The 22,086-nt window shown below is 43.8% G+C and overlaps 1 protein-coding gene and 2 pseudogenes across 3 annotated transcripts; all 3 read right to left on the reverse strand.

Annotated features, from left to right (window-relative positions):
* Positions 1–256: 256 nt before the first annotated feature.
* Positions 257–4,982, reverse strand: adnp2a (ADNP homeobox 2a). Of its 3 annotated transcripts, none has more exons than XM_065027375.1 (4): positions 4,721–4,982; positions 3,877–3,990; positions 3,661–3,753; positions 257–3,511 (listed from the first exon to the last, which is right to left on the reverse strand). In XM_065027375.1, the coding sequence occupies exons 1-4, from the start codon at positions 4,847–4,849 to the stop codon at positions 1,013–1,015; spliced, it is 2,835 nt and encodes a 944-aa protein (XP_064883447.1). In that variant the 5' UTR covers positions 4,850–4,982; the 3' UTR covers positions 257–1,012. The 3 variants fall into 3 exon arrangements, with proteins under 3 accessions (XP_064883447.1, XP_064883448.1, XP_029501342.2); XM_065027376.1 differs by having other exon boundaries at positions 4,711–4,793; XM_029645482.2 differs by having other exon boundaries at positions 4,716–4,783.
* Positions 4,983–7,037: 2,055 nt separating this feature from the next.
* Positions 7,038–10,030, reverse strand: LOC115117126 (partitioning defective 6 homolog gamma-like; annotated as a pseudogene).
* Positions 10,031–10,205: 175 nt separating this feature from the next.
* Positions 10,206–21,612, reverse strand: LOC135575123 (putative 2-hydroxyacid dehydrogenase SE_1879; annotated as a pseudogene).
* Between the last annotated feature and the right edge of the window lie 474 nt (positions 21,613–22,086).

The raw sequence follows: 22,086 nt of genomic DNA on the forward strand, positions 1-22,086 counted from the left end.
TCCAGGCCAGCAGCCTGAGACACTATCGTTCAAAATATCTTGTAACTCTACTGCAGTAAAATGCCTGTACACCCAATGTCAGCTAGAAATCATCAATTGTGGATTTATACCACAGATAAGGTTAGATAATATTAATTCAAATTGTTAATACAATTTTTATAAATCTACTAGTAGACTTGTTGGATGTATTTCAAGCCAGGACATACTATATTTATTTCATTTTAATCCACATGCCAAACCCAATAAAGAAACAAACTAACATTTTTACAAATATGGTAATTTATGTGCAAAACAAAAACACAGATCAACGAGGTCATCTCTAGAAAAGAAGAAAAACACACATCCTTTAATTTAGCACACCATGAAAACTTCTATAGGAGAACCGAGGCACTTGTACTATGCATCTTGAATGTCACTTTATTATATACTACAGCATATTATGCTAATAAACTGCTTTAGTTTTTGAGCCAAATAGTGCGTGTTTACAAGCTGCCCAGGCTGTGAAGTTATACTGTACATATAGTTATCAATGACATGAGATCCCAAATAAATATTGTATGTGTCCACAAGTTCTTGGGTATATTAACAGATCGTATAAAATATCTACACACGTTTCAATTCTACTAAACACTCTTTACAATTGTACAAAAACAAATTGGTCCACACTGTCTTTTTTTGTCAAAATGGGTACATGTATAAACTCAAGTGTTAATTGACAAAATACTAGTTAGACTTTTTTTCTCCATGACCTCAAAAGGGACATCTAATTCTCATGACTCTTTCTCGTCTTTAAATGTTGTCTCGATAACATCATTTCCTTTAAAATTCCCTTTTTATAATAAGAAAATAATGACAAGGGCTATCACCGTTTCTTTCTATACATCCTAAATATATCTTCTAGATAAACACAGCTTGCAATTTGGTTCATATATTTCCTTGTTTGTTTGTTTTTTTGCACACTTGACTCACTTTGAATGCATTCTGTCTGCAGAATGACTGTGCGTACAGTGAGTTAGACATTTACGTTCCCTGGCTCAGCTTTCTTTTCAGGTTCAATCTCTGGAACAACAAGGTCGTGCTTCAGCTTGCTCAGCTCAGTCCAGTTAAACCCCATCAGAACCTTAGTCTTCTTCTGTCGGAGTGCTTTCATACACCGGCTGCGCTTCGCCCCAAACAGAGACGCCACATCAGTCCTCTGGAACCACAGACGGCCCGCCAGGGCCTCCATCTCTTTCCTAGAGAGGTAGGGCCTCTGGTGGAAGTATCTGGTGAGGAACTCCTTTCTATCCTGGAAGGGAAGCATCTCCATTCCTGTGGGATCCAGCACCAGGGACACAGTGGGGTCAAATGTAAAAGCACCAGGTTTGGATTTGTGCCCCACCTGCTGCTTGGTGGCCCCCCCTGTCGCTTCCCTAGACCTACTCGGTCTGCTCTGATCCAGGGCAGCGGCCGGCACGCCACCGTTGATTGTCTGGGCATTTGGATCAGGGTTGATCAATCTCTCTGCATCCTTGGCTGCCTTGGGGGCACACCTGCAGCGCTGGACGTGTATGGAGATGGTTTTGGAAGTGGACTTGTCTGTGTACACCCCCAGGCAGTATACACACTTGAAGGCTGGGGCCTTCAGTATGGCATGTATGGTGGGTACAATGTGATGCTTTGTCTTCAGATGGAGCTCGTAATCCTCCCCGTTCTGAGGCTTCTCTGGACAGAAGGGACAACCGTCTTTTGCTAGGTTTTGATATGCTGACTTGATGGACTCTCGTCTCAGCTTCAGATAGATCCGGTCTTTAGTCGATGTGACCAGAACCACGTTTAGCTCCTTGTCTGCAAGCAGGTCTTTAGGGACAGTTGCGCTCATGTCAAAAAAGGGAAACAAAAGGCCCCCCTGGGGATTGATTCCCAGACGATATTTCTCTTTGAGGACGTCACAGTTGGCTTTGTCTGAGAGCTTGTGTTCCTTACCCATGTGTACCATGACCTGCTGGATGGAATAGAACACCAACGGGCAGAGTAAACACTGCAGACCATGCAACAAATGCTGAAAAATACCCTTCTCCGACAATAACGTTTTACATCTTGTGCATTTCACTGTGTTATTCTCCATCTTCTTCAGAAATTGTGTCTGCACAGCCAACTCTTTGGGTTTCTCAGTGCCGTTGTCACCTTGTGTCAGGTTCATCACGGCCGTGCTAGGCGCTTGATTGGACACCGTACCGTTTCCCATGACGATTATAGTCGACGGCTTGTTCTGCTGTTGTAGAGTGGTCATGTTCTGCGTCACAAGCACACCTTTATTGACAATTTGGGTGACCCCAGCAGACTGGACTGGCATGGCAACCTGAACAGTTTCCAGTGTGTAGGTTGGCATGCCGTTTACCTTGTTGCCAGTAGGGACCAGACGGACAGACTGGGAGGACATGACTGCTCCTCTGGGACCAGACTGGGTCAACATAAAGGGCTGGGAACCACCACCCATCTTGTTTTGGACATTGATTTGGACACCAGGTGGAAGTAGGACCTGTCGGGGCTGTTGTTGTTGTTGGGGAACTCTAATTGTTATTGGTAACGGTTTGGTGGCATTCTGCTGGGTGTTGGGCAGCATCATTCTGATGGGACCAGCTTTGACGAGTGTGGAGGTGGGCAAGGCAGCATGGTTCTGAAGAGAAGTAACTGCCCGCTGAGTGAGTACTAAGCCGTTTCCTCCTGGGCCCTGTGTGGCGAGGAACATGTGCCTCTGGTTTGGACCACACACAAGGGCCGTTGTGTTACTTGGAGCAGCCAGAAGCATAGTACCGGTGGAAGGGTTTTTTGATATGGAGCTTCCGTTGGGTTGTTGTTGGTTACTGTTCTTGGAGACCAGAGAGACTACTTTTTGGACAGCCCTGGGAGCCAGGTTCGGAAGCTTCTGCTGCGGGCCGTTCCTTATGCTAGTTTTGAGGTTGGTGTTGACGTGTTCGACGATGAAGGGCCTGATGTGCTCGTGCAGTTCCTTGTGTTTGTCTGAGCTCAGAATGTGGTAGAGCAGGTGCTCTGACGTCTCCGCCGGCATGTTACACATCCTGCAGAAGAACGTGGACAATTTGACCCCGCCCGCTGTCTGTTCCGCTTCGTTCCGGTGACCATAGTAACGGTTCAACAACGACCCGTAGTGGTTCACCAGGACGTGTTTTCTCATGACATAGAACAGCGAGTCGTGGAACCCACAGCCTCGACACGAGTATTTGTCTCCTACGTCAGTGGTGGAGACTGAATGGATGGTAGTATGGGACGTGGTGGAGGTTAAAGTACATGAGGCACTGGTGGTTTTGGCTGAGCCCCCGTGGAACAGCTTGATGTGTTGATTGGTGACATCAGGCTGGCTGATGAAGGAACAGTTGGGGCAGGAGGACAGGGCGCTGATGTCCTCCTCCTCCTCGTGACAGCGCTGGACGTGTCCTCTGAAGGTGTACCATGACCGGGTAGAGAACCAGCACAGGGCACAGCAGAGCATCTCCCTGCGATATGGCCACTGAGTGATTTAAATAATAATGATGAAGTTAGCATGTGATTTAAATATTAATGTTACATTTAAAATATAAAGTTAAGACATATTACAGTATTGAAACAGCTATTATGACAGAATAATAAATGACTTGTCGTCCACAATGATGAGCGTACCCTTTTTCTCCTTTTGCCATGGTAACCGTCCGTTAAATCCTCCCAGTCTGTGTTCTCAAAACAGTCGTCTCCTGCATCAAAGCATTTAAGATCCTGGAAAACAAAATGGGTTAATGCAAAAATGAATCTATCAATATTCTATTAAGAGTAGCCACAGTGAACAAAGTCCTACTAATATCTGTGCTTGAACATTTGTAGCGGAGAAACAGAACTTACATCCAACAACTTTTTGCAGTTGTCAAGTCCAATGTCACATAGAATATCTTTGACTCTCTTCCTTGATTGTCTGATTTTGTCCAATTTCTCCACAGGTAGTTGGTACATCTTTCCCTGCACGAGCAAAACACAGCAGTAAACAAAAGTTCATTTCACCAGCCAGAGGTAGGCCTAGAAACAAAAACGAGACATTTTAAATCAGTTTTTTGTTGCTGTATATACTGTAAACAATAACCACTTCAGTGTCAGTGATACAAAGCAGCATTTAGTGGAGGTGCCTCTGGACTAGTAGGCCAAGCAAGCGGTTGCCTCTGAATCCCATAAATAGTTATATATAAAATGATAACAACTTTGTCATTAGTCATTGTTGGCGGAAATGGTACGTTCCTCGGTTTTCGTTACTGGCTACATGAACGCAATGCCAGCCAAGTAGTAAAACGTATCATTTGGTCACTTCGTCTGCTGCGAAAAACTGCAGTTAAGAGAAGTTACATAATTCTGTGAATGGCACACTGACAGTTGGATGTTACTGGCTAGCAAATAACTACGAAGAAGAATGAGCAGAGAAATACTAAACCACTGATAAATCATCAGGATGCATAATAATACTGCATCTGCGCAAGCCAGCTAAAACAGTTGTTAGCTAGCTGGATGACTGATGCTAGCATCGCATTTTGCCTAATTTGCATGCACACACAGACAGGTCACTGAGGTAACTTCACCACTCATACACATTTGGCGGCAGGATTTAAATATTTGGTGAATTGCAACAACGTTTTGGACACAATGTTAATCATGCAGATATATAGTGAAGATACATTTGGGAAAGTGTACCTTACACGACCTGGCAGTCGAAGAGAAAGCTCTCGACAGAGTGCGTGCTCGTGAGTCTGTTTTCACCAATCCGAGTGGAGAAGAGCTTAGGCGCGCGCACCACACGGCTATGAAAAATATACCATGAAATACTCGGCATGCACTTATCAAATCGTTTTCTTCGCCTATAATACCAATAATGGCAGAATTTCCTCTATTTTTAATCAACCATTTCTTTTGTTTGTTCTGTTGAAGAGCATCATCCAACTATTGATAGGAAACATGGCGCACAGGAAGTGAGGAAGTGACGTTTGCTCATTAACATATTGCATGGTCATGACCCTCCAATCAAATGAGTGTGTCTCTAATTCTTACCCTGGACCATTTTGAGCACAGTAGGACAATTGAGTTGACCTTGATCACCACTGGGGACCACACCTGTTGCCACCAGGTGTATCACACTCATCAATTCATATCATACCTGTTGCAGCTTGGGGCACCCTGTGAAATCACACCTATGGGGAATAAACTACAATAAGTAAACATGGCATATCTTCATATTAAATATAGAATACATATAGAATTTTAATGGAATACATATAGAATTCTAGAATTCAAATTGACACATTTGCTGGTTCAATGAGAGATTTCTGCAGCTCTAAGTATTTCTGGTCAATGTCATTTTCCCATAAGCAGAACATTATGACAACAAATATAATACCAGGTCAGAGGTGAGCTCAAGACAGGGTCAAGCATTAGGTACTTGAACAATATTTTTGATAACTTATCAGCAAGCATGGTCTGTATTGTTGAAGTGGGTCAGGGAGACTGTTTTGTTTCATTTTTTAGTTAAACCTATGGGCCTACTGTAAGCAAATCACAAATCACTGAAACTGTGGTTGATATTTAGCCCACATCCTCTTTAATCAAAGTCTGTGGACAGAAGGGCTGAAAACTCACAGATACAAATGCCAGTGGCTCACACAGTTCATAATGACACAGTTCATAATGACACAATTCATAATGACACAATTCATAATGACACAATTCATAATGACACAGTTCATAATGACACAGTTCATAATGACACAATTCATAATGACACAGTTCATAATGACACAGTTCATAATGACACAATTCATAATGACACAGTTCATAATGACACAATTCATAATGACACAATTCATAATGACACAGTTCATAATGACATTTGGGAAACACATAATGGCTTGATATTTTGGTAAGGGGATAGTTAAGGATTTATTCCTCATAAATGGCATTAGACATATTTATTTAACCTTTATTTAACTAGGCAAGTCAGTTAAGAACAAATTCTTATTTACAATGACGGGCCAATTGTGATACAGTCTGGAATCGAACCAGGGTCTGTAGTGACGCCTCTAGCGCTGAGATGCAGTGACTTAGACCGCTGTGCCACTTGGGAGACATAATAAAACCACAACAGTGCTGTAGCTTTAATAATACAATCTCTCTACACAATGCATCAGCAGTACATGTAAAGGACATGCACATTCACAGTATAACAACAAGTGCCAGAACTGGATTTACTAATAATACATAATGGTGTTTCATGACTATTTCCATATTAAATACTTAGGCGCTCCGCTTTGTGGTTTCAAATGTGCTGAGACACTGACGCTGAGAGGGACAACATTTAAGTGGGTTCAAAAGGTCAGATCCCTGAATTCACAATATATCATCAACACCCTATTCCCTTTATAGTGCACTACTTGTGACCAGGGTCCAGGTCAAAGCAGTGCGCTATATAGGAAATGTTGTGCCATTTGGGACTCAGGCAATAAGAAACGTCTCCTCCGTCTCATTGAAAAGGTATAACAAAGGCTGGCAGTGTCTGTAGCACAGGAGGTTGGTGGCACCTTAATTAGGGAGGACAGGCTCGTGGTAATGGCTGGAGCAGAATGAGTGGAATGGTATCAAATGCATCAAACACGTGGTTTAATCAAACACGTGTTTTATACCATAACATTCACTTAATTCTGGCCATTTTTATGTGCTGACTGTAGAATCCAAGGTGATGACCATCCCCTCCCTGTGGTTTGTAGTGTTCTAGAATCACAAGGTGATGACCATTCCATCCTCCCCTCAGCAGCCCCCTGTGGTTTGTAGTGTTCTAGAATCTGACTGTAGAATCACAAGGTGATGACCATTCCGTCCTCCCCTCAGCAGCCCCTGTGGTTTGTAGTGTTCTAGAATCTGACTGTAGAATCACAAGGTGATGACCATTCCATCACAAGGTCCATTCCTCCCCTCAGCAGCCCCCTGTGGTTTGTAGTGTTCTAGAATCTGACTGTAGAATCACAAGGTGATGACCATTCCATCCTCCCCTCAGCAGCCCCCTGTGGTTTGTAGTGTTCTAGAATCTGACTGTAGAATCACAAGGTGATGACCATTCCATCCTCCCCTCAGCAGCCCCCTGTGGTTTGTAGTGTTCTAGAATCTGACTGTAGAATCACAAGGTGATGACCATTCCGTCCTCCCCTCAGCAGCCCCCTGTGGTTTGTAGTGTTCTAGAATCTGACTGTAGAATCACAAGGTGATGACCATTCCGTCCTCCTCCACCCCTCCCCTCTGTAGCACCAGGCTGCGTCGTAGCTCTGTCCTCAGGGTGAGCAGGCTGCTGTGGTTAAACACACCTCCATTCATCTCCCTGATGGCTGGGCTGCTGCCGTAGTGCTGCTGCAGGGTCAGGTCTCGGTTCAGTCTGAGGTTCAGGTTAGTGAGGCTGGGCTGTGAGTGATAGGAGGTTGAGGAGATGACAGAGTAAGGCCGACGGGGAGGGCGTCGGGTGGATGGCCTAGGAGAAGGCCTAGGACTCTGCTGGGGCTGGGACCAAGCCTGGGAACGGGAGGCTGTGGAGGTGGAGGCACTGGAGCGACGGGATGAGTTTCTGAGTCTTCTCTCAATCACAATGTCCAAGTCCTCGTCGCTCTGCAGCTCGTCATCAGTGAAGCTGTAGGCTCCCACACAGATGGGCATGCTGTGGTAACTCTGACAGATGGGCATGCTGTGGTAACTCTGGTAGTCTAAAGAGCTGACACTGCCTGAGTTTATCCCCGACATCCAGCTGCCGGTACGCACTATGTTATTACGCTGGTTCACCGGCTTCACCGTGATGATAAGATTGTGACTGTTTGCGATCATCATGTCTGTGACCTGGTCTAACACCTTGCCCATCACCTCAATCCCATTCACCTCAAGCACCTGGTCGTTAATGGCCAGCAGCCCTGTGCTCTCAGCCAGGCCTCCAGGGACCAGCCGTGAGATGAAGATCCCAGGTACCTTCTCCAGGCCGTGGGGAGTCACTCTCACAGTGGTCCCATCCCGGATATAGAACCCCAGGGGCCTCTCTGAGCCCTGGCGGTAAAGGCGCACCCGGCGCTGAGATGCGGGCAGGAAATCTGTGTCAATAATGGACGAGATGGGGCGGAAGTCCTGCGGCCTGCTGATGTGGACCGTGGGCCTTTTGCGGTTCACGTCGCCACGTGGCAGGGGGATCGCTGGCACCTTCCTCCGGCGGGTCACAGTGGCATTGGGGCAGAAGGTATTGTCGTCTACTTCCTCTGTGAAAAGGAAATCTGTTAGTACACGTCTTGAAAAGCAAAACTTGTCAAATGTACTAACTATTCTAATTCCCCTAAGGGCTACAATGCAACTAAACTGATGCATTGTTTGTTTTACTGTGTGGGTCAATGTGGGCAAGAAACAACGTCTGACTTAGCACAACAACCAGGGCATAAATCATACTGTGAACATGCAGAATATGTTCTGATTCTCTACAAACTATATAAACAGGAGTTCCTGAGGGAACATAAACAAGGGAAATAAATGTACATAGTCCACCATGTAAAATAAACATAGGAAAATAGCAGCGCACAGCAATTACATGAAAATAAACATCAACCCTGGACAACTAAATGACTTCCCCTTCTGCTGCTGGTGGAGACACACACAAACAACTTCCCTGATGCAGACTCTGATAAATCCCGTACGACCAAGGCTTGCAACAAGGATATTTGTATTCCAGTCTCAGCTTTGGATGATATGTTATCTCAGTGTTATTGAAGCGTATCGATGTTACCTGGTTTTTATTACCTTTTTAATGACAGACAACCATAATAACTGGCTTAGTCTTGCATAATTAGTTGTGTTTAGGGCTTCAGAGTAAAACAACTGGCTGGTCTGGTCTGGGTGTATACCTTGTCTCTGTATGAAGATCCGCAGTAAGGTAGGAGCAGTGGTCACGGCCTTGCAGAAGTTGCCATCGTTATTGATGGGTAGTAGCTCTCCCTGGATATCTGCATAGCCAATGATGACATCAATGCTGGTTAGACGGTGCAGGCGCAGGATGAGCTTGTAGAAATCTTGGAACTCCCCGGGGTTGGAACGGCTAAGGGAAAACCTTCTGAACTCTGCTCCATACTAAAGACACAATGTTTCGGAGAAACTTTGAACGATAAAGAAAAGTTGTCCTTTTCCATACTTATTAGACAAATCAAAGCAATTCATTGACGAATGTGTTTTTGATATTGAGTGTCAGCGATGTATTAGGCTACTGGACTAAACTAAGATGATATGGAGCTAAATATACATGTACCTGTAGATCAGCCAAGGATTGTGAGCAGAACATCTATCTAGCTTATAGTTGTATGGCTATTACATATGCAGGTAATAACACATGACTTATAATCTGAAATATAATGTTATGACAGGTAAAAACTGAAATGAATGGGTGAATGGACCACCAAACTGGTGGTAAACAGATGATTTCATACCATAAAAGCATAAACGCATTTAAAAAAATGACAGTTAGCCTACACCAGGGTGACATATTGGTTGTAGGACTATATATCATTTTAGTCAAGGACCGTTATTCTTCCATTTATCGGGAGCACATTGCGCAGCTAGACAGCATCCTCTCCAAATGGAACAATAGTCAGCCCATAAAACAGGATGCCCAACTCCCGCGCGGCTACTTACTTTGCTTTTCACTTCCACTGTCGCACGATACTGCAAAGAAGACTGCGATTTACTTAAACTCCGATTCATTTTCTTATTCTTCAGAACCCCACTGGGTTCTGTGTGGGTTGTAGACTACTACGTCTGTAGGTTCAGTTTGATCCACTGTCTGCTGCCTGTGCGTAAAGTTACGCTTCTTCATACAAAGCCGTTTCCCCGTACTTCTGCGGGAGTAGTTACTGCTTTCTTCTGTCACATAAAAACAACTGTGTTGTTCCCCGCTGACTGGTGCTGGACCGGGGCCGAAGGATTGGGTAAAGTTAACCATCATGACATCACCGCCCCCATCCTTTCCATAGCTTCCCTCTCCTCTCCACCGGAGGACGCAGTTTCTTCTCTTAAGTGCTGTAGGGATGGATTACATTGGACTACTAAATATCTTATAACTTTGCTTCAGATTTACTAAATATTTATAACATTTGATATATATATATGTGACGCATTAATACACAAAAAAAAACAGGTGTGTCAAGTTGTTTATTTTGCAGTTAGAAATACAGTATGCATAATGCTCTAAACCTTTATAATCAGTGGTTATAATGAGTTAAATCAACAGTCAATATGAAGTTATATAAATTACAGTACATTTCCATGTACTGTCTGAGAAGGCATATTCACCATTCAGAAGCAATATATTCCATTTCTATCCAACATTCTATTATCTATAGTGTCATAACTTCTATAGAATTTTCCAGGACGGAGCTATGATTTGGTGCTTATTAATGTGGATGGTGAAGACTTCTCTGATCAGTGACACTGCTGCATTGTGGTGGCTAAGTCTCAATACTAAATATCTCATTTTCCTCCTCTCCTTTCCTTCATCCCCACCGGATAGATTTACCCCCATCGTCCTCCTTCCTTCCACATTCTGCTAGATCAGTGATGGTGGAAGTTAGGACCCTCTAAGGCAGGTCTTCTACAACAATGGTTCCCAAACTGAGAGGTCGGCAGGGGGAGGGAGGGGGTCCCCCCCAATTATTATTATTATTATTATTTATTTTTTTAAGGAATTCAGTCTGGCTTTAAACTTACTTTTGAAAGTTGTAATAGTAGAATGCACAAGGTGACATTGTGAAATTGGGTGGTGCATCATCAGTTCCTCTTGTCACGTGTGATTGCAGACCTTAATAGCTATGCATGTATAACTGGTCTGAAATGTCCAGATCAACTAGCCCATGTCAGCTAACGGTTTTTTAAAATTTTTATCTTTTAGCCCATAGATATTGTGGTCATTTTTTTATCACACAAATATCACATGTATACACATTAGACAAGGCAAAATGTATGGAATTGCAAGAATATTTTTGCTTTAAAACTGCAACATTTGATTTGCACCCCTTGACAAAATGTGTTGAATTGCAGGAAATAAGCTTTAAACCTGCAAAATTCTCTCCACCAACAAGAAGGGTGTGAACAGTTTGTGTCATGAACATTGCTTGTGCCCATAGAAATAGACATGGCGCGGGACCCCGGAGGGCCGCACTGAAAGTGTGGTATTTCCTTGCAGTCAAAATGTGAAAAAAAAAATAGTCCTTTATCCATCATTTTAGAAATTTGCTCCCTGACCGTGTAGATCTAATTTCGGGGATTATTAGCGAGCTGGACACAGTCAAGATACTGTATGAATGTTTTCTAAATATTTGAGGCTACTCGAACCACCCATGGGCCGGATTGGACCCCCTCGTGTGCGGGGCCGTATGTTTGAAACCCCTGCTCTAAGGCATGGCAGCTAGTTACAACTGGCATGGAGGGTCCAGGGTGATTCCTGAGGAATAGGGTGAAGTTGCCCCTAGATGCCGATTTTGGTTTTAAATTTTGCATTTTGCCCACTAATGGTTCAGGTTAGGATTGGGGGAATAGAAACTGATCCTAGATCTGTACCTAGAGGAAACTTCTCTGACCTACACCTTGACCTCATCAGGAGGATGGTTCCCTCCTAGTACTGCCAGGGCGTTGGTCACCATCTTCTCCACCATTATCTGCGTCGTCTCAACGGAGTTGGTCCCTATGTGGGGCAGGATGATGACGTTTGGAAGAGCAGCAAGGGGGTGGCCTCTGTCCAGGAAAAAATAAACAGAAATGTGTTATTTGAGGGTTATACAAGTGCCTAAAGAAAGTCTTTTCAAAAATGTAACTAGGCCACTCAGGAACCTTCACTATCTTCTTGGTAGATTTGGCTTTGTGTTGTAGGTTATTGTTCTGCCGAAGCAGGTTTTCATCTAGGATTGTGCTTAGCTCCATCCTGCTTTTTTTCATCCTGAAAAACACCCCGTCTTTGCCAATGTCAAACATACCCACGCCAAGCTTGAAAATAAAGAGGCAGTTACTCAGTGATGTGTTGGATTTGCCCCAAACATAAGGCTTTGCATTTAGGCCAAAAAAGTGTATTCCTTTGCCATGTTTTAGTTTTTTTTACAGTATTATTTTAGTGCCTTTATCCATACATATACTGTATATGAATGTTTTGGGAAAAATGTATTCTGTATATTTGTATTCCTCTTTTCACTCTGTCGTTTAGGTTATTGTGGGGTCACTACAATGTTGTTGATCCATCCTCCGTTTTCTCCCATGACAGCCACTAAGTTTTGTAGCTGTTTTCAAATTCCCAATGGCCTCATGGTGACATTCCTAAGCAGTTTCCTTCCTGTCCTGCAGCTCAGTTCAGAAGGACGACTGCATCTTTGATGTGTTTGGGTGATTTAATACATCATCCACAGCACATTTATTAACTTGACTAAGATATATTCAATGTCCGATTTGTTATTGTTACCCATCTACCAATCATTGGTAGGGGTTCATGGTATCAGTCTAACATTGGTAGGGGTTCATGGTTCAGTCTAACATTGGTATATCAGTCTAACATTGGTAGGGGTTCATGGTATCAGTCTAACATTGGTAGGGGTTCATGGTATCAGTCTAACATTGGTAGGGGTTTAGGTATCAGTCTAACATTGGTAGGGGTTCATGGTATCAGTCTAACATTGGTAGGGGTTCAGGTATCAGTCTAACATTGGTAGGGGTTCATGGTATCAGTCTAACATTGGTAGGGGTTCATGGTATCAGTCTAACATTGGTAGGGGTTCATGGTATCAGTCTAACATTGGTAGGGGTTCAGGGTATCAGTCTAACATTGGTAGGGGTTCATTATCAGTCAGTAACATTGGTAGGGGTTCATGGTATCAGTCTAACATTGGTAGGGGTTTAGGTATCAGTCTAACATTGGTAGGGGGTTTGGGGTATCAGTCTAACATTGGTAGGGGGGTTTAGGGTATCAGTCTAACATTGGTAGGGGTTTAGGGTATCAGTCTAACATTGGTAGGGGTTTAGGGTATCAGTCTAACATTGGTAGGGGTTTAGGGTATCAGTCTAACATTGGTAGGGGTTTAGGGTATCAGTCTAACATTGGTAGTTCAGGGTATCAGTCTAACATTGGTAGGGGTTCATGGTATCAGTCTAACATTGGTAGGGGTTCATCATGTATCAGTCTAACATTGGTAGGGGTTCATGGTATCAGTCTAACATTGGTAGGGGTTCAGGGTATCAGTCTAACATTGGTAGGGGTTCAGGGTATCAGTCTAACATTGGTAGGGGTTCAGGGTCTAACATTGGTAGGGGTTTAGGGTATCAGTCTAACATTGGTAGGGGTTTAGGGTATCAGTCTAACATTGGTAGGGGTTTATTGGTAGGGGTTTATCAGTCTAACATTGGTAGGGGTTTAGGGTATCAGTCTAACATTGGTAGGGGTTTAGGGTATCAGTCTAACATTGGTAGGGGTTTAGGGTATCAGTCTAACATTGGTAGGGGTTTAGGGTATCAGTCTAACATTGGTAGGGGTTCAGGGTATCAGTCTAACATTGGTAGGGGTTCATGGTATCAGTCTAACATTGGTAGGGGTTCATGGTATCAGTCTAACATTGGTAGGGGTTCATGGTATCAGTCTAACATTGGTAGGGGTTCAACATTGGTAGGGGTTCAGGTATCAGTCTAACATTGGTAGGGGTTCATGGTATCAGTCTAACATTGGTAGGGGTTCAGGGTATCAGTCTAACATTGGTAGGGGTTTAGGGTATCAGTCTAACATTGGTAGGGGTTCAGGGTATCAGTCTAACATTGGTAGGGGTTTAGGGTATCAGTCTAACATTGGTAGGGGTTCAGGGTATCAGTCTAACATTGGTAGGGGTTCAGGTATCAGTCTAACATTGGTAGGGGTTCATGGTATCAGTCTAACATTGGTAGGGGTTCATGGTATCAGTCTAACATTGGTAGGGGTTCAGTCTAACATTGGTATCAGTCTAACATTGGTAGGGGTTCAGGTATCAGTCTAACATTGGTAGGGGTTCAGGTATCAGTCTAACATTGGTAGGGGTTCATGGTATCAGTTTGGTAGGGGTTTAGGTATCAGTCTAACATTGGTAGGGGTTTAGGGTATCAGTCTAACATTGGTAGGGGTTTAGGGTATCAGTCTAACATTGGTAGGGGTTCATGGTATCAGTCTAACATTGGTAGGGGTTCATGGTATCAGTCTAACATTGGTAGGGGTTTATATCAGTCTAACATTGGTAGGGGTTTAGGGTCTAACATTGGTAGGGGTTCAGGGTATCAGTCTAACATTGGTAGGGGTTCAGGGTATCAGTCTAACATTGGTAGGGGTTCAGGTATCAGTCTAACATTGGTAGGGGTTCAGGGTATCAGGTTCAGGGTAGGGGTTCAGGGTATCAGTCTAACATTGGTAGGGGTTCAGGGTATCAGTCTAACATTGGTAGGGGTTCAGGGTATCAGTCTAACATTGGTAGGGTTCAGGGTATCAGTCTAACATTGGTAGGGGTTCATGGTATCAGTCTAACATTGGTAGGGGTAGGGGTTCATAGGGGTTCAGTATCAGTCTAACATTGGTAGGGGTTCATGGTATCAGTCTAACATTGGTAGGGGTTTAGGTATCAGTCTAACATTGGTAGGGGTTCAGGGTATCAGTCTTGGTAGGGGTTCAACATTGGTAGGGGTTCATGGTATCAGTCTAACATTGGTAGGGGTTCAGGTATCAGTCTAACATTGGTAGGGGTTCATGGTATCAGTCTAACATTGGTAGGGTTCATTGGTAGGGGTATCAGTCTAACATTGGTAGGGGTTCATGGTATCAGTCTAACATTGGTAGGGGTTCATGGTATCAGTCTAACATTGGTAGGGGTTCAGGTATCAGTCTAACATTGGTAGGGGTTCAGGGTATCAGTCTAACATTGGGGTTCAGGGGTTAACATTGGTAGGGGTTCATGGTATCAGTCTAACATTGGTAGGGGTTCAGGGTATCAGTCTAACATTGGTAGGGGTTCATGGTATCAGTCTAACATTGGTAGGGGTTCATGGTATCAGTCTAACATTGGTAGGGGTTCAGGGTATCAGTCTAACATTGGTAGGGGTTCATGGTATCAGTCTAACATTGGTAGGGGTTTAGGGTATCAGTCTAACATTGGTAGGGGTTTAGGGTATCAGTCTAACATTGGTAGGGGTTTAGGGTATCAGTCTAACATTGGTAGGGGTTTAGGGTATCAGTCTAACATTGGTAGGGGTTCATGGTATCAGTCTAACATTGGTAGGGGTTCATGGTATCAGTCTAACATTGGTAGGGGTTCATGGTATCAGTCTAACATTGGTAGGGGTTCATGGTATCAGTCTAACATTGGTAGGGGTTCAGGGTATCAGTCTAACATTGGTAGGGGTTCATGGTATCAGTCTAACATTGGTAGGGGTTCATGGTATCAGTCTAACATTGGTAGGGGTTCAGGGTATCAGTCTAACATTGGTAGGGGTTCAGGGTATCAGTCTAACATTGGTAGGGGTTCAGGGTATCAGTCTAACATTGGTAGGGGTTCAGGTATCAGTCTAACATTGGTAGGGGTTTAGGGTATCAGTCTAACATTGGTAGGGTTCAGGGTATCAGTTAACATTGGTAGGGGTATCAGTCTAACATTGGTAGGGGTTCAGGGTATCAGTCTAACATTGGTAGGGGTTTAGGGTATCAGTCTAACATTGGTAGGGGTTTAGGTATCAGTCTAACATTGGTAGGGGTTCAGTCTAACATTGGTAGGGGTCAGTCTAACATTGGTAGGGGTTCATGGTATCAGTCTAACATTGGTAGGGGTTCATGGTATCAGTCTAACATTGGTAGGGGTTCATGGTATCAGTCTAACATTGGTAGGGGTTCATGGTATCAGTCTAACATTGGTAGGGGTTCATGGTATCAGTCTAACATTGGTAGGGGTTCATGGTATCAGTCTAACATTGGTAGGGGTTCATGGTATCAGTCTAACATTGGTAGGGGTTCATGGTATCAGTCTAACATTGGTAGGGGTTCAGGATAAGTCAGTCAACATTGGTAGGGGTTCAGTGCAGCAGCGCTCGGATCACTTTCTTCTGGAGGGCTTCCACCAACGCATCTTGGTCTACAACGAGGCCTGTGAAAACAAATGCTCCAATGTTTATTACATTTGTTATGGCGAGTTAAGAGTCTGATCACAATAACTTTAGGGTGAATCTAACTTTAGGTCCTTGTGTGTGGCTCACATTTTGTACAATGCTCTAATTGACATCAATGCATGATTTACGTGGAAGTCGTAAGTTCTTCCACCCACAGATCTCAGGTCAGGATTTAGTCTTATGTGTGTCAGGTCCATAGATATAGAATCACTGACTTACTGCTACGGGGACACTCATAATGACCTGAATGGGGAGAGCCATTCTACTTATTTTAACTCTATGGTCTGGTCATACCTCTACTGATGTTGATGAGAGTGCTGGTAGGTTTCATCATGGCTAGTTCCTTGGCACCGATCAGTTTCTGGGTGGCAGGTGACAGGTTCACCACCACCATCACAAAGTCGGACTGCTGGAGCAGATCCTCCATGTTGGCACAGTACATCGCTCCCACTGCTCTCTCTTCCTCTTTCCTGGAAAGAAAGAAAATACAAGTAAAGAAACCACAATCACATTGTCTTTAGAAGAAATTAAAGATGACAGAAGTCCGTTTGGGTACTGAGTCTGTGTTACAGTGAGTTTAGAGTTCAAATCCTAATTTAGTTTGAATAAGTAAATGAGTAGTAAATTAATGAACAGGGTGAATGTGTAGCTTTCAGAATCACAGCAGACCAATGTCGAAACCTAAACCTTAACCAGCCATACTACTGTCTAGATTGAGACCACAGCCATACTACTGTCTAGATTGAGACCACAGCCATACTACTGTCTAGATTGAGACCACAGCCATACTACTGTCTAGATTGAGACCACAGCCATACTACTGTCTAGATTGAGACCACAGCCATTCTACTGTCTAGATTGAGACCACAGCCATACTACTGTCTAGATTGAGACCACAGCCATACTACTGTCTAGATTGAGACCACAGCCATACTACTGTCTAGATTGAGACCACAGCCATACTAGACCACAGCCATACTACTGTCTAGATTGAGACCACAGCCATACTACTGTCTAGATTGAGACCACAGCCATACTACTGTCTAGATTGAGACCACAGCCATACTACTGTCTAGCCATTGATTGAGACCACAGCCATACTACTGTCTAGATTGAGACCACAGCCATACTACTGTCTAGATTGAGACCACAGCCATACTACTGTCTAGATTGAGACCACAGCCATTATACTGTCTAGATTGAGACCACAGCCATAATACTGTCTAGATTGAGACCACAGCCATACTACTGTCTAGATTGAGACCACAGCCATACTACTGTCTAGATTGAGACCACAGCCATACTACTGTCTAGATTGAGACCACAGCCATACTACTGTCTAGATTGAGACCACAGCCATACTACTGTCTAGATTGAGACCACAGCCATACTACTGTCTAGATTGAGACCACAGCCATACTACTGTCTAGATTGAGACCACAGCCATACTACTGTCTAGATTGAGACCACTGTCTAGATTGAGACCACAGCCATACTACTGTCTAGATTGAGACCACAGCCATACTACTGTCTAGATTGAGACCACAGCCATACTACTGTCTAGATTGAGACCACAGCCACACTACTGTCTAGATTGAGACCACAGCCGTACTACTGTCTAGATTGAGACCACAGCCGTAATACTGTCTAGATTGAGACCACAGCCATACTACTGTCTAGATTGAGACCACAGCCATTCTACTGTCTAGATTGAGACCACAGCCATTCTACTGTCTAGAGACCACAGCCATTCTACTGTCTAGATTGAGACCACAGCCATTCTACTGTCTAGATTGAGACCACAGCCATTCTACTGTCTAGATTGAGACCACAGCCATTCTACTGTCTAGATTGAGACCACAGCCATTCTACTGTCTAGATTGAGACCACAGCCGTACTACTGTCTAGATTGAGACCACAGCCGTAATACTGTCTAGATTGAGACCACAGCCGTACTACTGTCTAGATTGAGACCACAGCCGTTCTACTGTCTAGATTGAGACCACAGCCATACTACTGTCTAGATTGAGACCACAGCCATACTACTGTCTAGATTGAGACCACAGCCATACTACTGTCTAGATTGAGACCACAGCCATACTAGTCTAGATTGAGACCACAGCCATACTACTGTCTAGATTGAGACCACAGCCATAGTGTCTAGACCACAGCCATACTACTGTCTAGATTGAGACCACAGCCATTCTACTGTCTAGATTGAGACCACAGCCATTCTACTGTCTAGATTGAGACCACAGCCATACTACTGTCTAGATTGAGACCACAGCCATTCTACTGTCTAGATTGAGACCACAGCCATACTACTGTCTAGATTGAGACCACAGCCATACTACTGTCTAGATTGAGACCACAGCCATTCTACTGTCTAGATTGAGACCACAGCCATACTACTGTCTAGATTGAGACCACAGCCATTCTACTGTCTAGATTGAGACCACAGACACACTACTGTCTAGATTGTGACCACAGCCATTCTACTGTCTAGATTGAGACCACAGCCACTCTACTGTCTAGATTGAGACCACAGCCATACTACTGTCTAGATTGAGACCACAGCCATACTACTGTCTAGATTGAGACCACAGCCATACTACTGTCTAGATTGAGACCACAGCCATACTACTGTCTAGATTGAGACCACAGCCATACTACTGTCTAGATTGAGACCACAGCCATTCTACTGTCTAGATTGAGACCACAGCCATACTACTGTCTAGATTGAGACCACAGCCATTCTACTGTCTAGATTGAGACCACAGCCATACTACTGTCTAGGTTGAGACCACAGCCATACTACTGTCTAGATTGAGACCACAGCCATACTACTGTCTAGATTGAGACCACAGCCATTCTACTGTCTAGATTGAGACCACAGCCATACTACTGTCTAGATTGAGACCACAGCCATACTACTGTCTAGATTGAGACCACAGCCATACTACTGTCTAGATTGAGACCACAGCCATACTACTGTCTAGATTGAGACCACAGCCATACTACTGTCTAGATTGAGACCACAGCCATTCTACTGTCTAGATTGAGACCACAGCCATACTACTGTCTAGACTGAGACCACAGCCATACTACTGTCTAGATTGAGACCACAGCCATACCATACTGTCTAGATTGAGACCACAGCCATACTACTGTCTAGATTGAGACCACAGCCATACTACTGTCTAGATTGAGACCACAGCCATACTACTGTCTAGATTGAGACCACAGCCATTCTACTGTCTAGATTGAGACCACAGCCATTGAGACCACAGCCATACTACTGTCTAGATTGAGACCACAGCCATACTACTGTCTAGATTGAGACCACAGCCATTCTACTGTCTAGATTGAGACCACAGCCATACTACTGTCTAGATTGAGACCACAGCCATACTACTGTCTAGATTGAGACCACAGCCATTCTACTGTCTAGATTGAGACCACAGCCATACTACTGTCTAGATTGAGACCACAGCCATACTACTGTCTAGATTGAGACCACAGCCATACTACTGTCTAGATTGAGACCACAGCCATACTACTGTCTAGATTGAGACCACAGCCATACTACTGTCTAGATTGAGACCACAGCCATACTACTGTCTGATTAACGTCCTCTGATTTCATTTGACCAGCATTTGATGTACTTTTGATGTAAGGTGTCTTTGAGTGTGTTTGGAAACTATGTCAAATCAAATGTATTATTACCACCTGCGGTTCCTGTTATGATAGAGGATCTTCATATCAAACGCCTGGGCCCTCCTGGCCACCTTGTATCCTATCCTCCCCATACCGATGATGCCCAGGGTGGCCCCGCTGACGTCCATACCCATGGAGCTCTCTGGCAAGTCCTCATTGTTGTGGGTTAGGGTGTAATGGTGACCTGTCGGAATATGATAAGCAATAGAAGGGGTTTCATTCTGTCACTTTATGGGCGGGTTCCCCCGGAAACAGATTAAGACTAGTCCTGGATTAAAAAGCTCTTTCAATAGAGATTCTTCATTGAACATTTAATTATTTTATTTTACCCCTTTACGGACCTCCCGGTCGCGGCCGGTTACGACAGAGCCTGGGCGCGAACCCAGGGTCTCTGGTGGCACAGCTGGCGCTGCAGTACAGCGCCCTTAACCACTGCGCCACCCGGGAGGCCTGAGCATTCTTCTTAATCCAGAACTAGACTTCATCTGTGTATGGGAAACGACTAACTCTGAGATTCTAACATACAGTAGGCCTACCTTCGACGATCTTCCTTGCAGACGCCAGCATCAAACCCATCCCGATGTCGGCAGTGGCGTTGTCAACAACATGAGGGGTGTTGCACACCTTCACCCCAAAGCTGTTGATCATGGGTATGTCCAGATGGTTCACTCCCACCCCTCCGTTAACCACCACCTTGAGGTTAGGCAGAGACTGCATCAGACCTCTGTCAACGTTCAGGGCAACGCCCCATACAAACACTGCTTTGACCTGTTCTGACAGGTTCTTCTGGTCTAGCAGGAATGTCTCGTATGGGATAATGGTGAAGTGTTTCTCCACAACAGGTGCAAAGCATTTGTAGATGCCTCCAGGTGCTCCGAAGGTAGTGGCCAGTATGCAGGGCTTCTCCATGTTGATCTGAACGAGAATAAATCAACCATAGCATTTGAATGATTCTATTTATATTATATATATATATATATATATATTCTAATCATTCTATTTCAATGGCATTCAACATAACGTTTATGGAACAATAAACGAAGAAGAACGCTTTGGATATCACTATAATCGTCAACTGTTTTCACAATTGTTTCAAAATGTAGAACAATACAATAGAGTAGGAATTTCAGATTGTAAATGCATTCTAACCAATTCTAATTTTCCAGAGATCATTCACTGTTTAAGTAAACCTTCTTCAGGTTTAACGGTCAATCTACTGTATGTCGAGATTCGTCTGCAACAGTCCGCTATCAAAGCTCAGTAGTCACTACGTAAACAAAATAGTCTAAAGAAACATTTTCTTCGTCAAGACATGATCATAAAAGTATATTTAACTTCCTTACCAGTTGGGATATTGTGCGCGTTCCTCCAAATGACAGCAGTGGAGTCTTCAATCTGTGTATCAAATGGAACATGTTGTAGTAAAACGCCAAATGGATCTACCTCCTGGTCCTCTTCCCCTGTTTTACCCACCAAGGGTAGAGACAGAGATGACCTCGCCTACTGAAATACCGGATTGGGCAAAGCCACCAGAAGACGACTCAAGCCAACTCAAGCTGACTGGTGTCAGGAAGAATCACCCTCTGCCTCAAGTGACACCTCTGAATGGGAACAGCTGATAGACTCATTGCTGATAGAGTAAGGGCACTGTCATAAACAGAGGCCCATATCCGTACTGTAAGAAAAGTATTTCCTCATTGTTGCTAGAGTAACAGGCTCTGTCATAACCAGAGGCCCATATATGCACTGTAAGAAAAGTATTTCCTGTTGTAAGATATGTCATCACCCTCTCTGTTCTGAGGGAATGGGAGGAGCAGCAGATCGGGTGCAGAGAATCAAAAGGTATATAAAGAGACTGTTGGAGGAAATTATAGTTGAAATGATTAATAATGTATACATTTCAATTAGAATCAATTATTCTAATACTATTATGTTACGGTATGAAATATATGGGTTCTTGGTTGAGCTGTTACTGAAAATGTAAGCAAAACGAATTAATTGTCTGTACTTCGCGGGGGGTTTAAGGGAGAAGGATGGGGTATCTTTTCTGACAGATAAGAATGGTCCTTGATGTACCATTTGTGGAGGAGAAGATATATTTTAGACAGATTGGAATGTCTGGTTTATGAGGGGAGTAGAAGAAATCTCCGG

Source organism: Oncorhynchus nerka, linkage group LG14 (genome assembly GCF_034236695.1).
Source record: "Oncorhynchus nerka isolate Pitt River linkage group LG14, Oner_Uvic_2.0, whole genome shotgun sequence".
Lineage (NCBI taxonomy): Eukaryota > Metazoa > Chordata > Actinopteri > Salmoniformes > Salmonidae > Oncorhynchus > Oncorhynchus nerka.